Source organism: Gastrolobium bilobum, unplaced genomic scaffold (genome assembly GCF_033153095.1).
Source record: "Gastrolobium bilobum isolate Gb01-03AN ecotype WA unplaced genomic scaffold, APGP_CSIRO_Gbil_v1 utg66911, whole genome shotgun sequence".
NCBI classification, from domain to species: Eukaryota; Viridiplantae; Streptophyta; class Magnoliopsida; order Fabales; family Fabaceae; genus Gastrolobium; species Gastrolobium bilobum.
The window spans coordinates 179,958-196,473 of record NW_026897163.1 but is presented as its reverse complement, the minus strand read 5'-3'; the positions used below and the strand labels follow the sequence as shown (position 1 = coordinate 196,473).

Here is a 16,516-nt window from a genome sequence, read left to right as displayed (position 1 = left end):
TTCTCCTCGCGCGTGTCCCGTCCCTATATTCCAGTGTTATCTTACATGGCACGTTGGAAAGAAAAAAATAATAATAAAGCCTCTTGTTCCCGAACAAATATTACTATATTTGCTTTCGTCTTTTATAGAAAAAAGAATTTATTATTTTTTTAGAAACTAAATTAAGTTTTTATTAAATTTTTGAAAGATCATATTTTTAAAAAATTAAAATTATAAATGGACTAAAAATTAATTTTTTTTTTATAAGAAATGAAAATGAAAACCATATTTTTATTAGGATTTTATTAAAAAAAAATATATAAAAGCTCTACGAAATGAATCGAGTGAATCATCTGTCTTCCACCCAACATATTATATTCATCGAGTATTGTAGTCAAACGCATTTCACGTTCCTCTCCTACTTTTACTAGTCTTGTCTTCATCTTTTCCCTCTAGAAACTACATAAGACCAATTACTGTACACGGTGGGAGCTAGAAATTTTAGACTCAACTACACATAACTGAGGAACTCAGAAAAAAGATAGAGATGCCTGAATTCTGCGTGACTGGGGGTACTGGGTTCATAGCAGCTTACCTTATAAAGGCCTTACTTGAAAAGGGTCACACTGTGAGGACCACTGTGAGAAACCCAGGTTTGCTATATTTGAGTGGTAGAATATTCATATAGTGAAGAGAATTTTAATTCTTACTAGATTTGATACTTCTGCTGCTGTAGTTTGATTATTCCGTTAATTATTCTAATTTCATTGTTCCCCCCCTCCCTCCCATTGTTAATATTGCAATTTTTTTTATCAGGGGATGTGGAGAAGGTTGGTTTTCTGAGGGAACTGAGTGGAGCCAAAGACAGACTGAAGATTTTGAAAGCTGATCTATTGCTGGAAGGGAGCTTTGATGAGGCAGTGAGAGGGGTTGATGGTGTCTTTCATACAGCGTCCCCTGTGCTTGTTCCTTATGATGACGACGTTCAGGTTTGCTTCCCCTTTATACCCAGTATTTGTTATTTTTGCCTTTATTTTGAGGGGCTTCCTCTCTTTAAGCATAAAGCTTCATTGCATTGCATGATAAATAAATTGTGTTACTCATAAGTAGTAGGTTTGTTTGTCCTCCTCTAAATTTGTCACACTAGCCCAATCTAATGGTCTAAGGTCGGATCAATCCCATTTATAAGTGAGGCTTTTAATCTTCATTATAAAAGATTTTACTTGTTGGAAATAATCAAGCCTGGCTGAGTAGTGGTGAAGTAAGTCCCATATAGGCTAGACTTAGATCAAGTGAGGATCATATAATTGCGAAAGATCTATAGACTTACAATCTTAAGGTTTTCGATTGAGATGTGGTGTCGGAGAAACAACTTTTACACAATATCAACAAAGTTATTACTCTATAGAAATCATGTTGTGAGCCTGTGGTGGGGGACCACCACCAACGAACTAAGCTAGACCAACCACATTAAGTGGGTTTGACACCATGTCATAGCCCAAAACCTTAAGGCATTTTGTTCATTTGTTCTTCCACTTATACAATCTCCCAGTCAAGTGTGAAACTCGACATTGCTATGCTCTTCCTCTCTCAGAGTACACTCTAGGTCTAAGTACTCAACCCGCCTCTAGCCAAACACCAAGCTAGTTCAAGCTCAACTTGACTCTGATACGACTATTAGGTGGGTCTAGAGTGAGCCCTTCACACATTCATAGCAAAATCCAAGGTCAGATGTACCATGAAAATAACGGAACACACGTTGTACTGTCCTCCAATGTTTCATCCCTAACTTGGACATATACCTACTCAGTGCTCTCATTGCTTGAGCAATATCAAGACGAGTATAAATCATGGCATACATCAAACTCCCAACTGCACTAGCATAAGGAAATAATGTCATCTCCTCTTTTTCTTCTTTAGTCCTGGGACATTGGTCAACTGATAACTTTGAACCTGTAGACATGGGAGTTAACACTGGTTTGCAGTTAGTCATATTAAATTTCTTCAGAATATCCTTGATGTACTTTTGTTGACCAAACCGTAACTTTCCTTTATCGCCCTCTCTTAATCTGTATGACCAAGATCAAACTTGCAGAGCCTAAATCTTTCATTTCAAACCGTCTTATCAGCAATCCTTTGACAGTGCTGATCATCTTCAAATTGTTTCCAACAAGTAACATGTCGTCAACATACAAGGTTAGAATAATGAAGTCACCTTCTAGCATTTTCACATAAACACAATGATCAACATCACAACGATTAAAGTTAAGTGTCAACACATAAATGTCAAACTTCAAGTACCATATATTGGGTGATTGCTTCAGACCATATAGAGATTTTTTTAGCTTGCGGACTAAGTCCTCTTTACCTCTTTCTACAAACCCCTCCGGCTGCTTCATGTAAATAACTTCCTCCAAGTCACCATAAAGGAATGCGGTCTTCCAACTGCTCCACCTCAAGATCATATGCAGCTGCCACATATAAAACAAGTCTTATGGAATTTAACTTTGCAATAAGTGAAACCACCTCACCATAATCAACTCCTTCTGTTTGTGAATATCCCTTTGCAACCAAACGAGCCTTGTAATGCTCAATCTCCCCATTAGTAGCAACCTTTACCATTTTCCTTTTGGTCTGCAGGTAGTTTTACCAAACTCCTAGTTTAGTTTTTGATTAGAGAGTTCATCTCATCTTTCATGGCTTCCTCCCACTGTTTGGCATCCTCTGAGCTCCTAGCTTGCTTTACAGTGCTCGGATCATCACTTGTAATACTCAGGGCATAACTTTCATTACTAGTGCAAATGATATAATTATCAGGTGTATACCTCTCAGATGATTTTCTTTCCCTTGTGGAACTCCTCAACTCTGGTTCTTCAACTTCAACCTCGGTTTCAAAATCTGCATCTTTTGCCTCGTTATATTCAATAGCTTCAGAATTTGAATTTTCCACTCCAACTTGTGTGTTTACAACATCCTCTTTCAAACCCATATCTAACTCTACTGTCTGTGACTTTTTAGGAGCTTCCGGAAAAATCCAATTTGGCTTAGATTCCCCGAATACAACATCCTTGCTGTAAGTTACACTTTTAGTATCTAGATTCCACAACTTTATCCTTTGATGCTATCCTTGTACCCAATAAAGATACACTTATCTGATTTACTGTCAAGCTTGCTTCTTTTCTCCTTGGGTACATGCATATATGCCTCATTAGTGATACCTTCATAACCTACCTTTCTCATCTCCTCATACAATAAGGCAGCAACAATAGTCTCAAATGAGAATTTATTAACACCAGTACCAATCGAAATAGTGATATGCTCCCAAGGGTTTGGCAGTGAACAAAGTAAACTGCAAGCTTTGTCTTCCTCATCCAGGTTGACATCTACAGATGTAAGTTGTGCACAAAGAGTATTAAATTCATTTAAGTGTGCAAAGAAAGAATCCCCTTCACTCATCCATAGATTATACAGTCGCCTTAACAACTTATTCTTAAGTGATTTGCTTTGATAGTGATTTCCCAGCATAGTCCATAGATCTTTTGTTGTCTTCTCAGTGGTCACGTTCACCATAATGTTATCTGCAAGGCATAACCAAATTAGACTTCGAACCTTTCGATCATCTTTGGTCCCCTCTTTCAACTCCTTTGACCCACTCGCCTCTAATGTTCCAACATGGCAGTTTTTGTTGGTACAATTGGCTTTTCATCTTCAATCACGTACCATACATCTTTGTCAACGAGCAAAGCTTTCATCTTTGGTTTCCATAAATCAAAACCCTTTCCTCCAACTTTTCAACCTTGATCCATGATTGGCCGGTCGACATCCCTAATAGATTAATTTCGCAAGTTTCTTTAAGCCAAAAAGATCCTAAATCAGCGAAACTCCAATCCGCGACAGGAATCCTAATCGCAGAACCAAAGCTCTTGATATCAAATGTTGGCACCGAACAATCACACAAGATTGCAAAATAGAAACTAGTGTAGGAGACACAAAGTGTAGACACAGGTTTACCCTGGTTCATCCAATGTGGGCTATGCCCAACAATATTCACTATATTCTCCTTACTGCACTCGTTATAAAGCACTATATTTACAAGGGAAATATAAATAGGTTTAGAAACCCTTAAAACAATAGTTATTCATAAGCTCAAGCCCAAACTACTAAAAAGGAAATAAAATAAAATAATATACAATAACCCCAAGACCCATAACAATATCAGGCTTCCGTAGGTGAATGCGAAGTATGAGCCATACCAAACATTCTCCCACTTGGTGAATGCTTAACATGCTTTTTCAGTCCCGATGCAATTGTACACCATTCAAACTTCTTTGAACTCACTACCTTGGTTAGAAAGTCAATCTATCCTTTCTCTGATAAAGTGGTATTGTATGCCTATGTGTTTGGCCCTTGCATGGAAGCCTAGGTTCTTAGCCAAGAAAATGACACTCTGACTATCACACCCAACCGTCACCCCTCATTGTGTAAAACCAAGCTCTTTACACAATATGTCTGCGCAACCAAATAACCTCCTTGATAACATGTGTCAAGTCCATGTACTCTGCCTCTATAGTAGATAAAGCAATTGTGCTCTGCCTCTTACTCATCCAGCTGACAGCTCTGCCGAATAAGGAAACAACATATCCACTTGTAGACCATCTACTATCAATACCACCACCCTAATTAGCATCCACAAAGCACTTTAGTTCTAATAGTGATTGTCCCCTCCATTGTCAGTTCTCAGCACCTTGATATTTCTATCAAACTGATTTTCTTCCAATGCCTTGAACTCGCGGAATCAAACACCTCATCCTTGCTGCGCAAGAAATATATCCACATATACCTTGAAAAATCATCAGTAAAAAAACATAATACCTTGATTTTTCGTGTGACGCTACAGGTGTAGGTCCAAACACATCGCTGTATATCAAGTCTAGGATCCCTTTAGCTTTTCCTCCTATGGATTCAAAACACACCCTGTTTTGCTTCCCGTGTAGGCAATGCTCACAAAATCTGAAACCCATAGAATAGCTTGGAATTCCGTCTACCAACTTCTTTGATATCAAAGTCTTTGATACCACTGTTGTGGGCCATGTTAGGAGGAGCCCGTGGTGGGGGACCACCACCAATGGGCTAAGATACACCAACCACATCTAGTGGGTCCGATACCATATCACAACCCAAAACCTTAAGGCATTGAGTTTATGGATTCTATTACCAAACAACATAGGACTCATCACATTCGAATATCCCAACAAATCACACCAAAGTTATCGTGCTCTTACACATCATTCCCTTTCTCTCAGCCTTTGCCTAAGACCACTTAGAAAAAGTTTTCTTCTATGTCACTACCTCTTTTAGCATTATTATATTGAGATACTTTATCTCTTCAAGAAAAAAGACTTGATCTCACCACACAAATAGTTAAAATCCCATCATATATGTTGTTTTCACAGGTCCTAATATTGTTTCTCTCACACACCAAATACACAAGGAGTTCTCTGAATATACTTCTCTATTCTTACTGATTCTGCCAAGCCCCTTATATTACAAGAGTTACAATGTGCTTTTTATAAGCAACAACAAATGATTAAGAATAATAATGACTAACATAGAAAATCTAAACATATTAAATATCCACCAACATATGCCTAGAGCCACACCATAAACCAAAACAAAATCCTTCATATTTCTATTTTCTTTTATTTAAATTAAAGATTAACCTAACAAAACTCCCCCTTAATCTTTAATATCTCTACCGTCCTTCATGCCTAACTTCTTCTTACAATTTTCTAACAGCAACGTCGGCAGTGGCTTTGTAAAAATGTCACCAACTTGATCTTGGCTTGCAACATGATTTAGCTCCACTTTTCCTTCTTTAACTTGATCCCGGATGAAATGGAATCTGACATCAATATGCTTACTTCTTTCATGGTTGACCGGGTTCTTTGCTAACTCGATCGCGGACTTGTTGTCAACTCGAATATCGGTTGGGCCGTCTTGCACTTGCTCCAGCTTGCTTAGCAAATTCCTCAGCCATATTGCATGGCAAACACACCAAGATGCCACAATATACTCAGCTTCACATGTAGACAGGGTCACAATGGTTCCTTCTTCGACACCCAAGTAAACGCCGTGTTTCCCATGAAGAACACATAGCCAGCTGTGCTCTTCCTATCATCAACATCTCCGCACCAATCACTATCTGAATAACCCGTTAGTTTGTATTTGTCCGACTTCGAGTAATGAAGTCCTTGTGAGATTTTTCCCTTCACATATCTCAGAATTCTCTTAGCCGCCTTCCAGTGAGTGTACCCCGGGTCTTCCATAAACCGACTTATGATCCCAACACTCAGACATAGATCCGGCCTTGTACATGTCAAATATATCAGACTTCCAACTAGACTCTGGTAGTAACTCGGATCAACTCTCTCTCCTCCATCATACTTCGAGAGTTTCAAACCGGGTTCCATTGGCGTTGAAACCGGGTTGCAATTACTCATTTTAAACTTCTCTAAAATTCCTTTTGCATAAGATTCCTGAGAGACGAAGATCCCGGATTCATCTTGTCTAACCTCTAAACCAAGAAAGTATCTCATCAGACCGAGATCCGTCATCTCGAACTCCTTCGTCATTTTCTTCTTAAAATCTTGAATCATTCCTTCATCATTACCCAAGAAAATCAGATCATCAATATATAGAGCAACAAGTAGAATTTTACCTTCTTTCTTCTTCACGTAGAGTGCATGTTCATATGGACATTGCTCAAATCCATCATTCTTAAAGTAATTATCAATCCTCGTGTTCCAGGCTCTTGGGGCCTGCTTCAAACCATATAATGCTTTCTTTAATCTCAACACTTTTCTTTCTTGTCCGGCTTTCATAAACCCCGGAGGTTGTTCGAGATACACTTCTTCCTCGAGTACTCCATTCAAAAATGTCGACTTTACATACATTTGATAGATCGGCCATCCAAATTGGGCTGCTTGAGAAATCAACAGCCGTATTGTTTCCAGTCTCGCTACGGGTGCAAACACCTCGTCAAAGTCTACTCCAGCTTTCTGTTTATACCCTTTCGCCACTAGCCGGGCTTTGAATCTCTCTATCTCCCCTTTAGCATTCATTTTCTTCTTGTAGACCCATTTTACACCAATTGGCCGACTTCCCTTAGGTAGCTCGGCTAACTCCCACGTCTTGTTCTTTTCTATCGCCTTCATTTCCTCCTCCATGGCAGATTGCCATTTCTCATCTCGGACAGCTTCCTCGAAGTTCAACTCCTCAGAATATGCTAACAAACATACCAGGTGTGCTTCGGTTGAGTCATATAAATCTTGTAGGGTCCTCAATCTCGATTGTCTTTTCTCTTCATCACTATCAGAGTCATTCGGATTCTCTGGAATCCGAGTCGAATGTTGTCCGACCTCAATTGATATGTGTCCGGGTTCCATATTGACCCCGGATGGACTACTCCAGTTCCATCCATCTTCCTCATTTACTTTCACATCTCGGCTCACCAACACCTTTTTACTGACGGGGTCCAGCAACTTGTACCCCTTCGTCTTCTCATCATAACCAATGAACACGAACTTCTTACTTTTGTCTTCAAGCTTCGTCCTCAACTGATCTGGTATGTGTGCATACGCAACACTCCCAAAATTTTTAAAATGACCCACTGAGGGCTTCAAACCACTCCACGCTTCCTGCGGGGTTTTATCATTCAGACTCGAATGAGCACATCGATTCTGCACGTACACTGCACACTGTACGGCTTCTCCCCAGAACTCCTTTGGCATGTTCTTTGTCTTCAACATAGATCGGACCATATCCAGGATAGTTCGGTTCTTCCTCTCAGCTACTCCATTTTGCTGGGGTGAGTATGGTGCGGTCAGGAACCACCTTATTCCGTGTTCTTCACAATATCTTTTAAACGCTATTGATACATATTCCCCACCTCGGTCTGAACGGACTGACTTGATGTATCTTCCAGTTGTATTTTCAATCATCACTTTAAACCTTTTAAAGGTATTCAGTACTTCGGATTTTTCTTTCAGAAAATAAACCCAAGTCTTTCGACTAAAGTCATCAATAAATGAGACAAAATATCTTTTTCCACTGAAGGACCCCGGAGTTATGGGTCCACACAGGTCAGTATGAATGAGTTCCAGAGGCTGCTTAGCCCGGTATCTCGCCGTCCTTTGGAATGGTCTCCTTGCATGTTTTCCCAATACGAAGTCCTCACAAAACTTTCCCTCAGAGTTTATCTTCGGCAGTCCCACCACCATGTTCTTCTTCATCATCTCGGTCATACCACCATAATGAAGGTGTCCAAACCGTTTATGCCAAAAATCCATCTTATCTTCTACCCCGGCTTGCAGACAGCCAACCTCCAAGCTCCTCACTTTCAATTTGTACATCCCATTCTTCTCCATCTGAACTCGGGCTATCAACCGCCCTTGCTTATCTTTCAACAGTAAAACTCAGTCTGTCATTAGAACCGAGTAACCTTTCTCCATCAGTTGTCCAATGCTCAATATGTTACTCTTGAGCTCGGGCACATAATACACATCCTGAATCGTTCCAACCCGTCTGTCCTTTTGTAGAAAACAGACCGTACCACGACCTTTTACATCAATTTTGGACGCGTCTCCGAAAGAGACATGTCCGGCTTCCACCGTCCTCAATTCTTTGAACAAATGTTTGTAACCACACATGTGATTACTGGCTCCGGTATCCAAATACCACTCCGTCTCATTCTTCGAACTCGTATCACCTTGTGCCAACATCAGAACTCCTTCATCTCTTATCTCTCCTTCTGCAGAAAAGTTTGACGTTCCGTCAACCCTCCTTTCATCTCGGTAATCCTTCGCGAAATGCCCAACTCGGCCACAATTGTAGCATCTGTCTGAGTTGCAGTCCTTTGAATAATGGCCATACTTGCCACACTTATAACACTCTACACTACTTTGATTTGACCACCGGCCTCTTCCACCTCGGCCACGTCCTCTACCTCTCCAGTTTTGCTGACTCGTCTCAGCTCTTTCTTCATGTTTCACCTCCTGCCCTTGGCCTCGACCACCTCGGCCATTTCCACGTCCAGCTCGTCCACGACCTCTACCTCGGACGTTCTGAGAATAGAGCGCCTTCTCATCCTTAATGGTTGCTTTTGACTGGAGTGCTTACTCCAGCGACTCCTCCTTTTTGCTTCTTCTTGCACTGCTTATGCGCCTCAAGGGAACCTGCTAGCTCGTCAACAGAGAGCGTAGACAAGTCCTTGGACTCCTCGATTGCACACACCACGTTCTCGAAGTCGTCTGTCAATGACCTCAGAATCGTTTCTACTACTATGGAGTCGGCCAACGTCTCTCCATTCCTCTTCAACTGGTTCACAACGGTCTGAACACAGGTGATGAAATCTGACACTCCTTCGGTCTCCTTCATTTTCATCCCCTCCAACTCTCCTCGAAGAGTTTGAAGCCTGACCTGCTTCACATGGTCAGCACCTCGGTAGACCGTCTCCAATATGTCCCAGGCCTCCTTAGCCGTTGTTGCGCCTCCAATCTTCTCAATACCACCGCACTCTTCAACAGCTTGAAGTATCATAAACAGTGCCGTTGCATCCTTCGATTTTGACAAACTCAATTGCTTGAGTTGGTTTGCTGAGTATCCTTCTGTTGTTTCAGGTTCTACGAACCCATTTTGCACCAAATTCCAACTATCACACGCTCTTAGGAGAGCCTTCATTTGGATGCTCCAATTCTCATAGTTGCCCTTTTTCAGGCGGGGCACTGGCAGACCATTACTTACACCTTCCATTGATATCAAGCTCTGATACCAATTTGTTGTTTTCACAGGTCCTAATACTGTTTCTCTCACACACCAAATACACAAGGAATTCTCTGAATATACTTCTCTATTCTTACTGATTCTGCCAAGCCCCTTATATTACAAGAGTTACAATGTGCTTTTTATAAGCAACAGCAAGTGATTAAGAATAATAATGACTAACATAGTAAATCTAAACATATTAAATATCCACCAACATATGCCTAGAGCCTTACCATAAACCAAAACAAAACCCTTCATATTTCTATTTTCTTTTATTTAAATTAAAGATTAACCTAACAATATATCAGAGTCAGAACACCTGCTAGAAGAGAACAATGTGAACTGTATATGCGATCAATTTTACATGTAATTTTGAATTGATTATTATTATTTTTTTATCTCAATACAAGTCGTGCACGAATAATCCCAGTTAAATCCAAATTCAGCCACATAAGTAGCTGAGACGGTTAAGCTGACAAAAATTGTAAGTATCGTTTTCCTTTTCACATGGTATGAATTTTGTGTTTATCCTTATACTTAAGGATCCCGGGAGTTATTATTATTATGTTAAGACACACATCTTTCTTGTTTTCTAATAGCTCCGTCATATGGTCATTTCTTATGATTTGAAATATTTTGCAGGCAAATTTGATTGATCCCTGTATAAAAGGAACCCTCAATGTGCTTAACTCCTGCATAAAAGCAAATGTGAAACGTGTGGTGCTCACCTCTTCTTGCTCTTCCATAAGATACCGTGATGATGTTCAACAAGTGTCTCCTCTCAATGAATCCCATTGGAGTGATCCAGAGTACTGCAAGCGCTATAACGTAACAACACTTGCTACCCTATATTATGTTACATGAAATAATGTCAAATTAATTGAAGTACATGCAAGATTATATATGTAGTTTACATTGTATCAAACTCTTATGAATATGCAGCTGTGGTATGCATATGCAAAGACGTTAGGAGAGAAAGAGGCTTGGAAGATAGCAAAGGAAAGTGGCATGGATCTAGTGGTGGTTAACCCCTCTTTTGTTGTTGGCCCCCTGCTTGCACCACAGCCAACCAGCACACTGCTCATGATACTAAGCATTGTCAAAGGTTAGATTCCCGTGCACTGGGATGACCCTCATTAAAAAAATTTCAAACTACTAGTTTACCCTATTTTTTTAAAGAAAAATCTTAGTCCGAACAAAAATAGCACGCCTGATTAAATTTTGCAAACTTGATTTTATTAATAAAGTGAGTTTATAATGAAATATTTATGTTTAGAAAAAGTGATTTGGTATGACTAACACTATTTGAATAATAAAAATCATTTTTAGGTGTGCAATAAAGAAAAAAATATATATATGAATTCCCTCTTACAGTCTTACCTTCTTGGTGTTGCCATTTATTTCATCCATTTTCTTTTTTTTTTCTTTTTCTTTTTTGGAGACATTCATCCATTTTCTTTGATTTTGAATTATACTTTAACAAATGGCATGACCGCGGTTTTTAGAAGTTTTTACTTTTTGTGTTGTCATTATATCAAAAATATGAAATATGAGTGGCATTAAACTTTTTTAATTTACTTTGATTTTAAAATGCACATTTTAGAATATTTGTTTTATGGAATGGACAATAAAATACAGAAATTAGCACAATTACTATATAATTAACTCTTAGGCCGGCAACAAATTCTTTTAAAAAGTAAAAATATGAGAAGGTTAGAGTAGAAAATAAGACTGTTGCCGTCATTAATACTTTGTCATTATTGTCCTAACACCATCAAGTTCATAGCTGTTGGGATATTAAGTGTGATAAATTTCATATTGATTGATAATGGACTAAGTCAAGTATATATAAGTAAATGGATCCATAAGTAATACGTTAAGATTTTGAATTGTTGGTGTCAGACTCACTTAATATAGTGGTGTAACCCGTGCCATGGGCTCCTTTGGAACCTGTCTGACAACAGCACTCATATAAACATGCTTATATAAGGTAAAGGTTATTCCAAGATAAGTAAAAGTGTGTTCGAGTTAAGTATCACTCAACCAATACACATTAATTAGTGTTCGGCCTCCTTAGTACAAATCTTCTGGCTCCGCCATGTGTTGAGCCTCTTTGTCCTTTCACTTATCATTTAATTCTCAGTTACCATTTTACTAGATAAAGGCTATGAATGTTTTGATTATATACGTCAAGAAACAATTCTTAGTGGGATATTAGACATATTTGGAGGAAAAACTTGGATTATTATGGACTCGTAGATAGCAGAAATACCATAGAGAAAATTATTGGGCCATATCTGTAAATCTTCCCAAGCATTTTTATTTTAATTATTTTTAAACTTGTGCATGATTTACTTTTCAAATTTAGGGTAACACATGTTTTAACAGGCTTGAAAGGAGAATATCCAAACTTGACAGTGGGCTTTGTACACATAAATGATGTGACAGCTGCTCACTTGTTGGCTATGGAGGAACCCAAGGTATCTGGAAGGCTTATTTGTTCAAGCACAGTAGCTCACTGGTCGCAAATCATTGAAATGCTTCGGGCCAAATATCCTTGCTATCCATATGAAAGCAAGTGAGTTATCTTCGGCTATCATTATACTGCAACCTTATTTTGCTATAAATTAAAAAGGCTTAAAAATTCTGCCAAAGCACCAAGAGTTTTTTCTTTTTCTTTTTTTATGATTTGAAACTTATTTGTGCTTAGTTTGTCTTATGTTTGATCACGGTGTTACAGGTGCAGCAACAAAGAAGGAGATAATAACCCACATAGCATGGACACCACTAAAATTACTGAGTTGGGATTTCCTCCATTCAAAACCCTTGAACAAATGTTTGATGACTGCATCAAAAGCTTTCAAGACAAGGGCTTCCTATGACTTACGTAATGATCTTTGTTGCCTTTCTTGTTCATGTGAGGTGTCTGCGTCATATGATCTAAAACAAAGAGGCCATAAACCAAATAGAAAGATTTGAACTCTTATCCTTTTTTATTTCTTTTTTTGTGGAAACAATTTGAACTCTATATTTTTATCTATATGGGTGCTATTTCCTTTTCTGTTTTTCCCAAGATTTTACTCTATTTGTGTCGTTATTAACTCAGGTTATGTAATGTTTGTTTTTCCGTTCAAACTTCAGATAATAACCGAGCCCGGAAAAAAAATATATGGCTTGAATTTTTTTTGTATTTTACTATAATTGATAAAATGGTATCAATCTATTTTCTAGTCCTGTATACAATGCAAGATTCTCTCTCTCTCTCTCTCTTATCTTATCTATTACTTTCCCTCAAGTTGGAGTCTGCAGTGAACAAATACCCAACTTGCCTAGGATGTGTTTCCCAAGGCCTTGGCAAATATTTCTGCCAACTGAGTTTTTGATCTCACATAGGAGGTAATAATGGTGTGATCCAACAATTGTTCCCAACCAAAATGACAGTATGATTCAATATATTTTGTTTGTTCGTGAAAGATTGGGTTGGCTGCAAAATGTAAAGATGTCTGGTTATCACCGATTAATTGTACTGGTTGTCATGGAGGATGCCAAGTGAGAGAAGAAAAGATTTAAACCAAACCAACTCTGATGTGGTAGTAGCCATAGAACGATATTCTGACTTGGAGGATAAACGTAAAATTATTACTTGTTTCTTTGTTTTTCAGGAAATGAATAAAGTTCCTAACATGATAAAATATCATGTGACTGGTTTACGTTTAATTGGAGAACTCCCCTAGTCTGCATCATAATATGCTTGAATTTGCAAGTTGCAATATGATTTAACCATTATTCCTTGACTTGGATTCATCTTGATATAGCTCAACACTCTAACCACTAAATCATAATATTGTTGCGTCGAGTGTTGCATAAATTGCGATAGTGTGTGAACTGCAAAGCTCAAGTCCGGTTGTGTGATGGCTGTTGGGACGGGTTCCTTCAATTAGTGCTAAAGCAAAATCTCAGGTCGACATGTCGAGCTCGAAGCTTGGCACTTCCAGGTCGGCCAATACACAATGAATAAGAAAAATACAGAAGAGAGACAGAGACAAAGAGAAACACAACATATTTTTAACGTAGAAAACCTTCCCTAAGGCAGATGAGTAAAAACTACGGACACTAGTTCAAAAAATATTTCACTATGTAGAAGAAAGATTACAAGGATTCAAACTTCCCTAGTTACATTTGAGGTGCACTTGTAATCACCAACAATGGTGGTTACATGTTCTTCTCAAAGAGGTCTCACACAAACTTCTCTTTAGAGGATTCACTCACAAAATCTAGCTAAACTATTACAAAGGTCTTCATGTGCTTATGTAAGGTGAGGGGAACCCTCCACTTTTTTCTAGAATCTTCATCAATGATTAAGATGGTAGCATTCATTAAGGTGGTTAGGAAGACCTTAAGCCATGCACCCTTAAAGGATGGAACACATCCCAACAAATCTCCCTGTTTTGACTTTAATACGTCGAGTTACGCAGCCCATCACCTCAGAAGTAGTCTTCGAATCTCTTTGCTGGTACCAGCTTGGTCATCATGTCGGACCAATTCAGGTCAGTATGCACTTTGATGAGTTCGAGCTGTCCATCCTCCACCACATCTCGGATCCAATGGTATCTTACATCAATGTGTTTAGTGCGGGAGTGATATGTCGAGTTCTTCGCTAGATAAATAGCATTTTAATTATCACATTTCGGCTTATATTTGTCTAGTTCATGGCCAATTTTAAGAAGAAACTTCTTCATCTATATCATTTCCTTACAAGCCTCAGTAGCAACTATGTACTCAGCCTCGGTCGTCGAAAGTGCCACATATTTTTATAGCTTTGAATGCCAAGAGACAACTTCTTATGCAAAAATTATCAAATATCTAGTTGTCGACTTTCTCAAGTTGGCATCTACCCCAAAGTTAGCATCCATAGAGCCTTGTAGCTCGGCCTTACCTTCTCCTTCCCTGCATTATCCACTGCCAAGAAAGCACAATATTGTTTGGAAAAGTGAGAAGATGTGACAAAGTTTCAAATAGGATAAGGTGTATCTGTGATAGGACTGCAATGGATGAAAGTTGGTGAGGGCGTGTGTGTGCTGGCCTTAATACATTGGTAGTCCTTTATATAGGCAAGTGCTTTTCTTTCGGGGTGGCTACACTACATCAGATAACTATTGCTTGATGTTGAAGTCAAGTCATGTTATGGGATATCATTTCCCATATCGTCTAGTGTCTTGTTGTTAACAAGTTACTCTCATCATGGTTATTTGTTGCTATGTGTTGGAAAAAGTCATTATTGTTAGGCATTGAAAGAAGTGTTATTAAACTCGAATTAGTCATCGACTCAATTGGGGTACTGAGTTAATAGGTCACCGATTCAATCAGTAGGTCACTAATTCAACCGCATAAATTAAATATATATAATAAAATACAATAAATATAAATTTAGAAACATTAACAAGATCATTTCATAATACCATAATGAGAATTCAAAATTTATCACTTAAACCATGAATATCTTGTTTTTTCTGAAAATTCTTGTTAAGTATGAACTTTCAATGTATACCATGCAAGGGCGTCTCCTTATCTATCTTACTTTAGGAACTCAGTTCCTAGACTTGGCTTATCTCATATATTGAACCATATGTCACCAAGACCAAGAAAGTGAAGTTTTAATGATTACAAAATACAACTAGCTCAACATTCTTGCATAATATAGAAGGCAGTGCAACAAGTTCCAAATAAAGCTAAAAGGCTAAAGTAACATGCAAAAGTGAACGGACAACTTCAAAGTGAAAAGTCTACTCTAAAGTCAAAGTTTTCAAGTGAAGAAAGGAACAAGAAAACTCAAAACGTGAAGACAAAAGTATAAACCTGAAGACTTAAGCTTACATAGTTTGTAATATTTTTTATAGTCTTAGGAATCCAGAAATTTGAGTTTATTGAGCTATAACTCTCAAAGTTGTATATGGAAGCCATAAACTCGTACACTGAGTGTCATACATACATAATCCTCACATACTTGACTAACACATATGTAACATTGTTAAATCAATGCTAGAATCATATATGTGTGAGAAATGAGTAAAAATCAATTAGAAATCAATTGGATTGTAATTGGACAATTCAGGGCTGCTGCACTCAAATATCCGGATATGAATATTTGAATATCCGAATATGATATTCGAATATGGGATATCTGGATATGATATTCGAATATAGGATATCTGGATACGAGCCCAACAAATATCAAGATATGGATCTGGTCACGTGAGTTAATTAAAAATTAGGAGTCTAACGGCTATAAACGGCTATCTAATCATTCATACTCCTATATAAACGTCCAATTAGGGTTCATGAACAAGAATTAACACAGAAACACCTCAGAGCTTAGAATTTGGAAGATTAAACACCAATTTGGCTATATTTTGACATCTTGAGACAAAAGTTCAATATCTCTTTCATCTTTTGATATTTTTCTGATCTTTCTTTTTGCATTAAACAAGGAGAGGTTTCTCCTTTGTTGTTGTTGCTGTAATTGATTCTTGAATGTTGAAAAGACCCTATATGTGATAGGTTGATTGTGATCAGAGATTTGATAATAGAAATTGTAAAAACTCCATTGTAAAATGGTTTTTCGTGCACCGGTTTGAAGCTCTGGACATTGTGGATCGACTACCTCAGTCTGGATGTAGCTCTCAAGTGGTTAAAGAGTGAACCATGATAAATTTTG

The 16,516-nt window shown here is 38.2% G+C and overlaps 1 protein-coding gene across 1 annotated transcript; it reads left to right on the top strand.

The window, feature by feature from the left end:
- Positions 1-418: 418 nt before the first annotated feature.
- On the top strand, positions 419-12,875 carry LOC133304628 (tetraketide alpha-pyrone reductase 2-like). The gene is made up of 6 exons (XM_061504675.1): positions 419-632; positions 796-968; positions 10,444-10,629; positions 10,744-10,906; positions 12,190-12,379; positions 12,542-12,875. The coding sequence occupies exons 1-6, from the start codon at positions 527-529 to the stop codon at positions 12,681-12,683; spliced, it is 960 nt and encodes a 319-aa protein (XP_061360659.1). The 5' UTR covers positions 419-526; the 3' UTR covers positions 12,684-12,875.
- Positions 12,876-16,516: the final 3,641 nt, after the last annotated feature.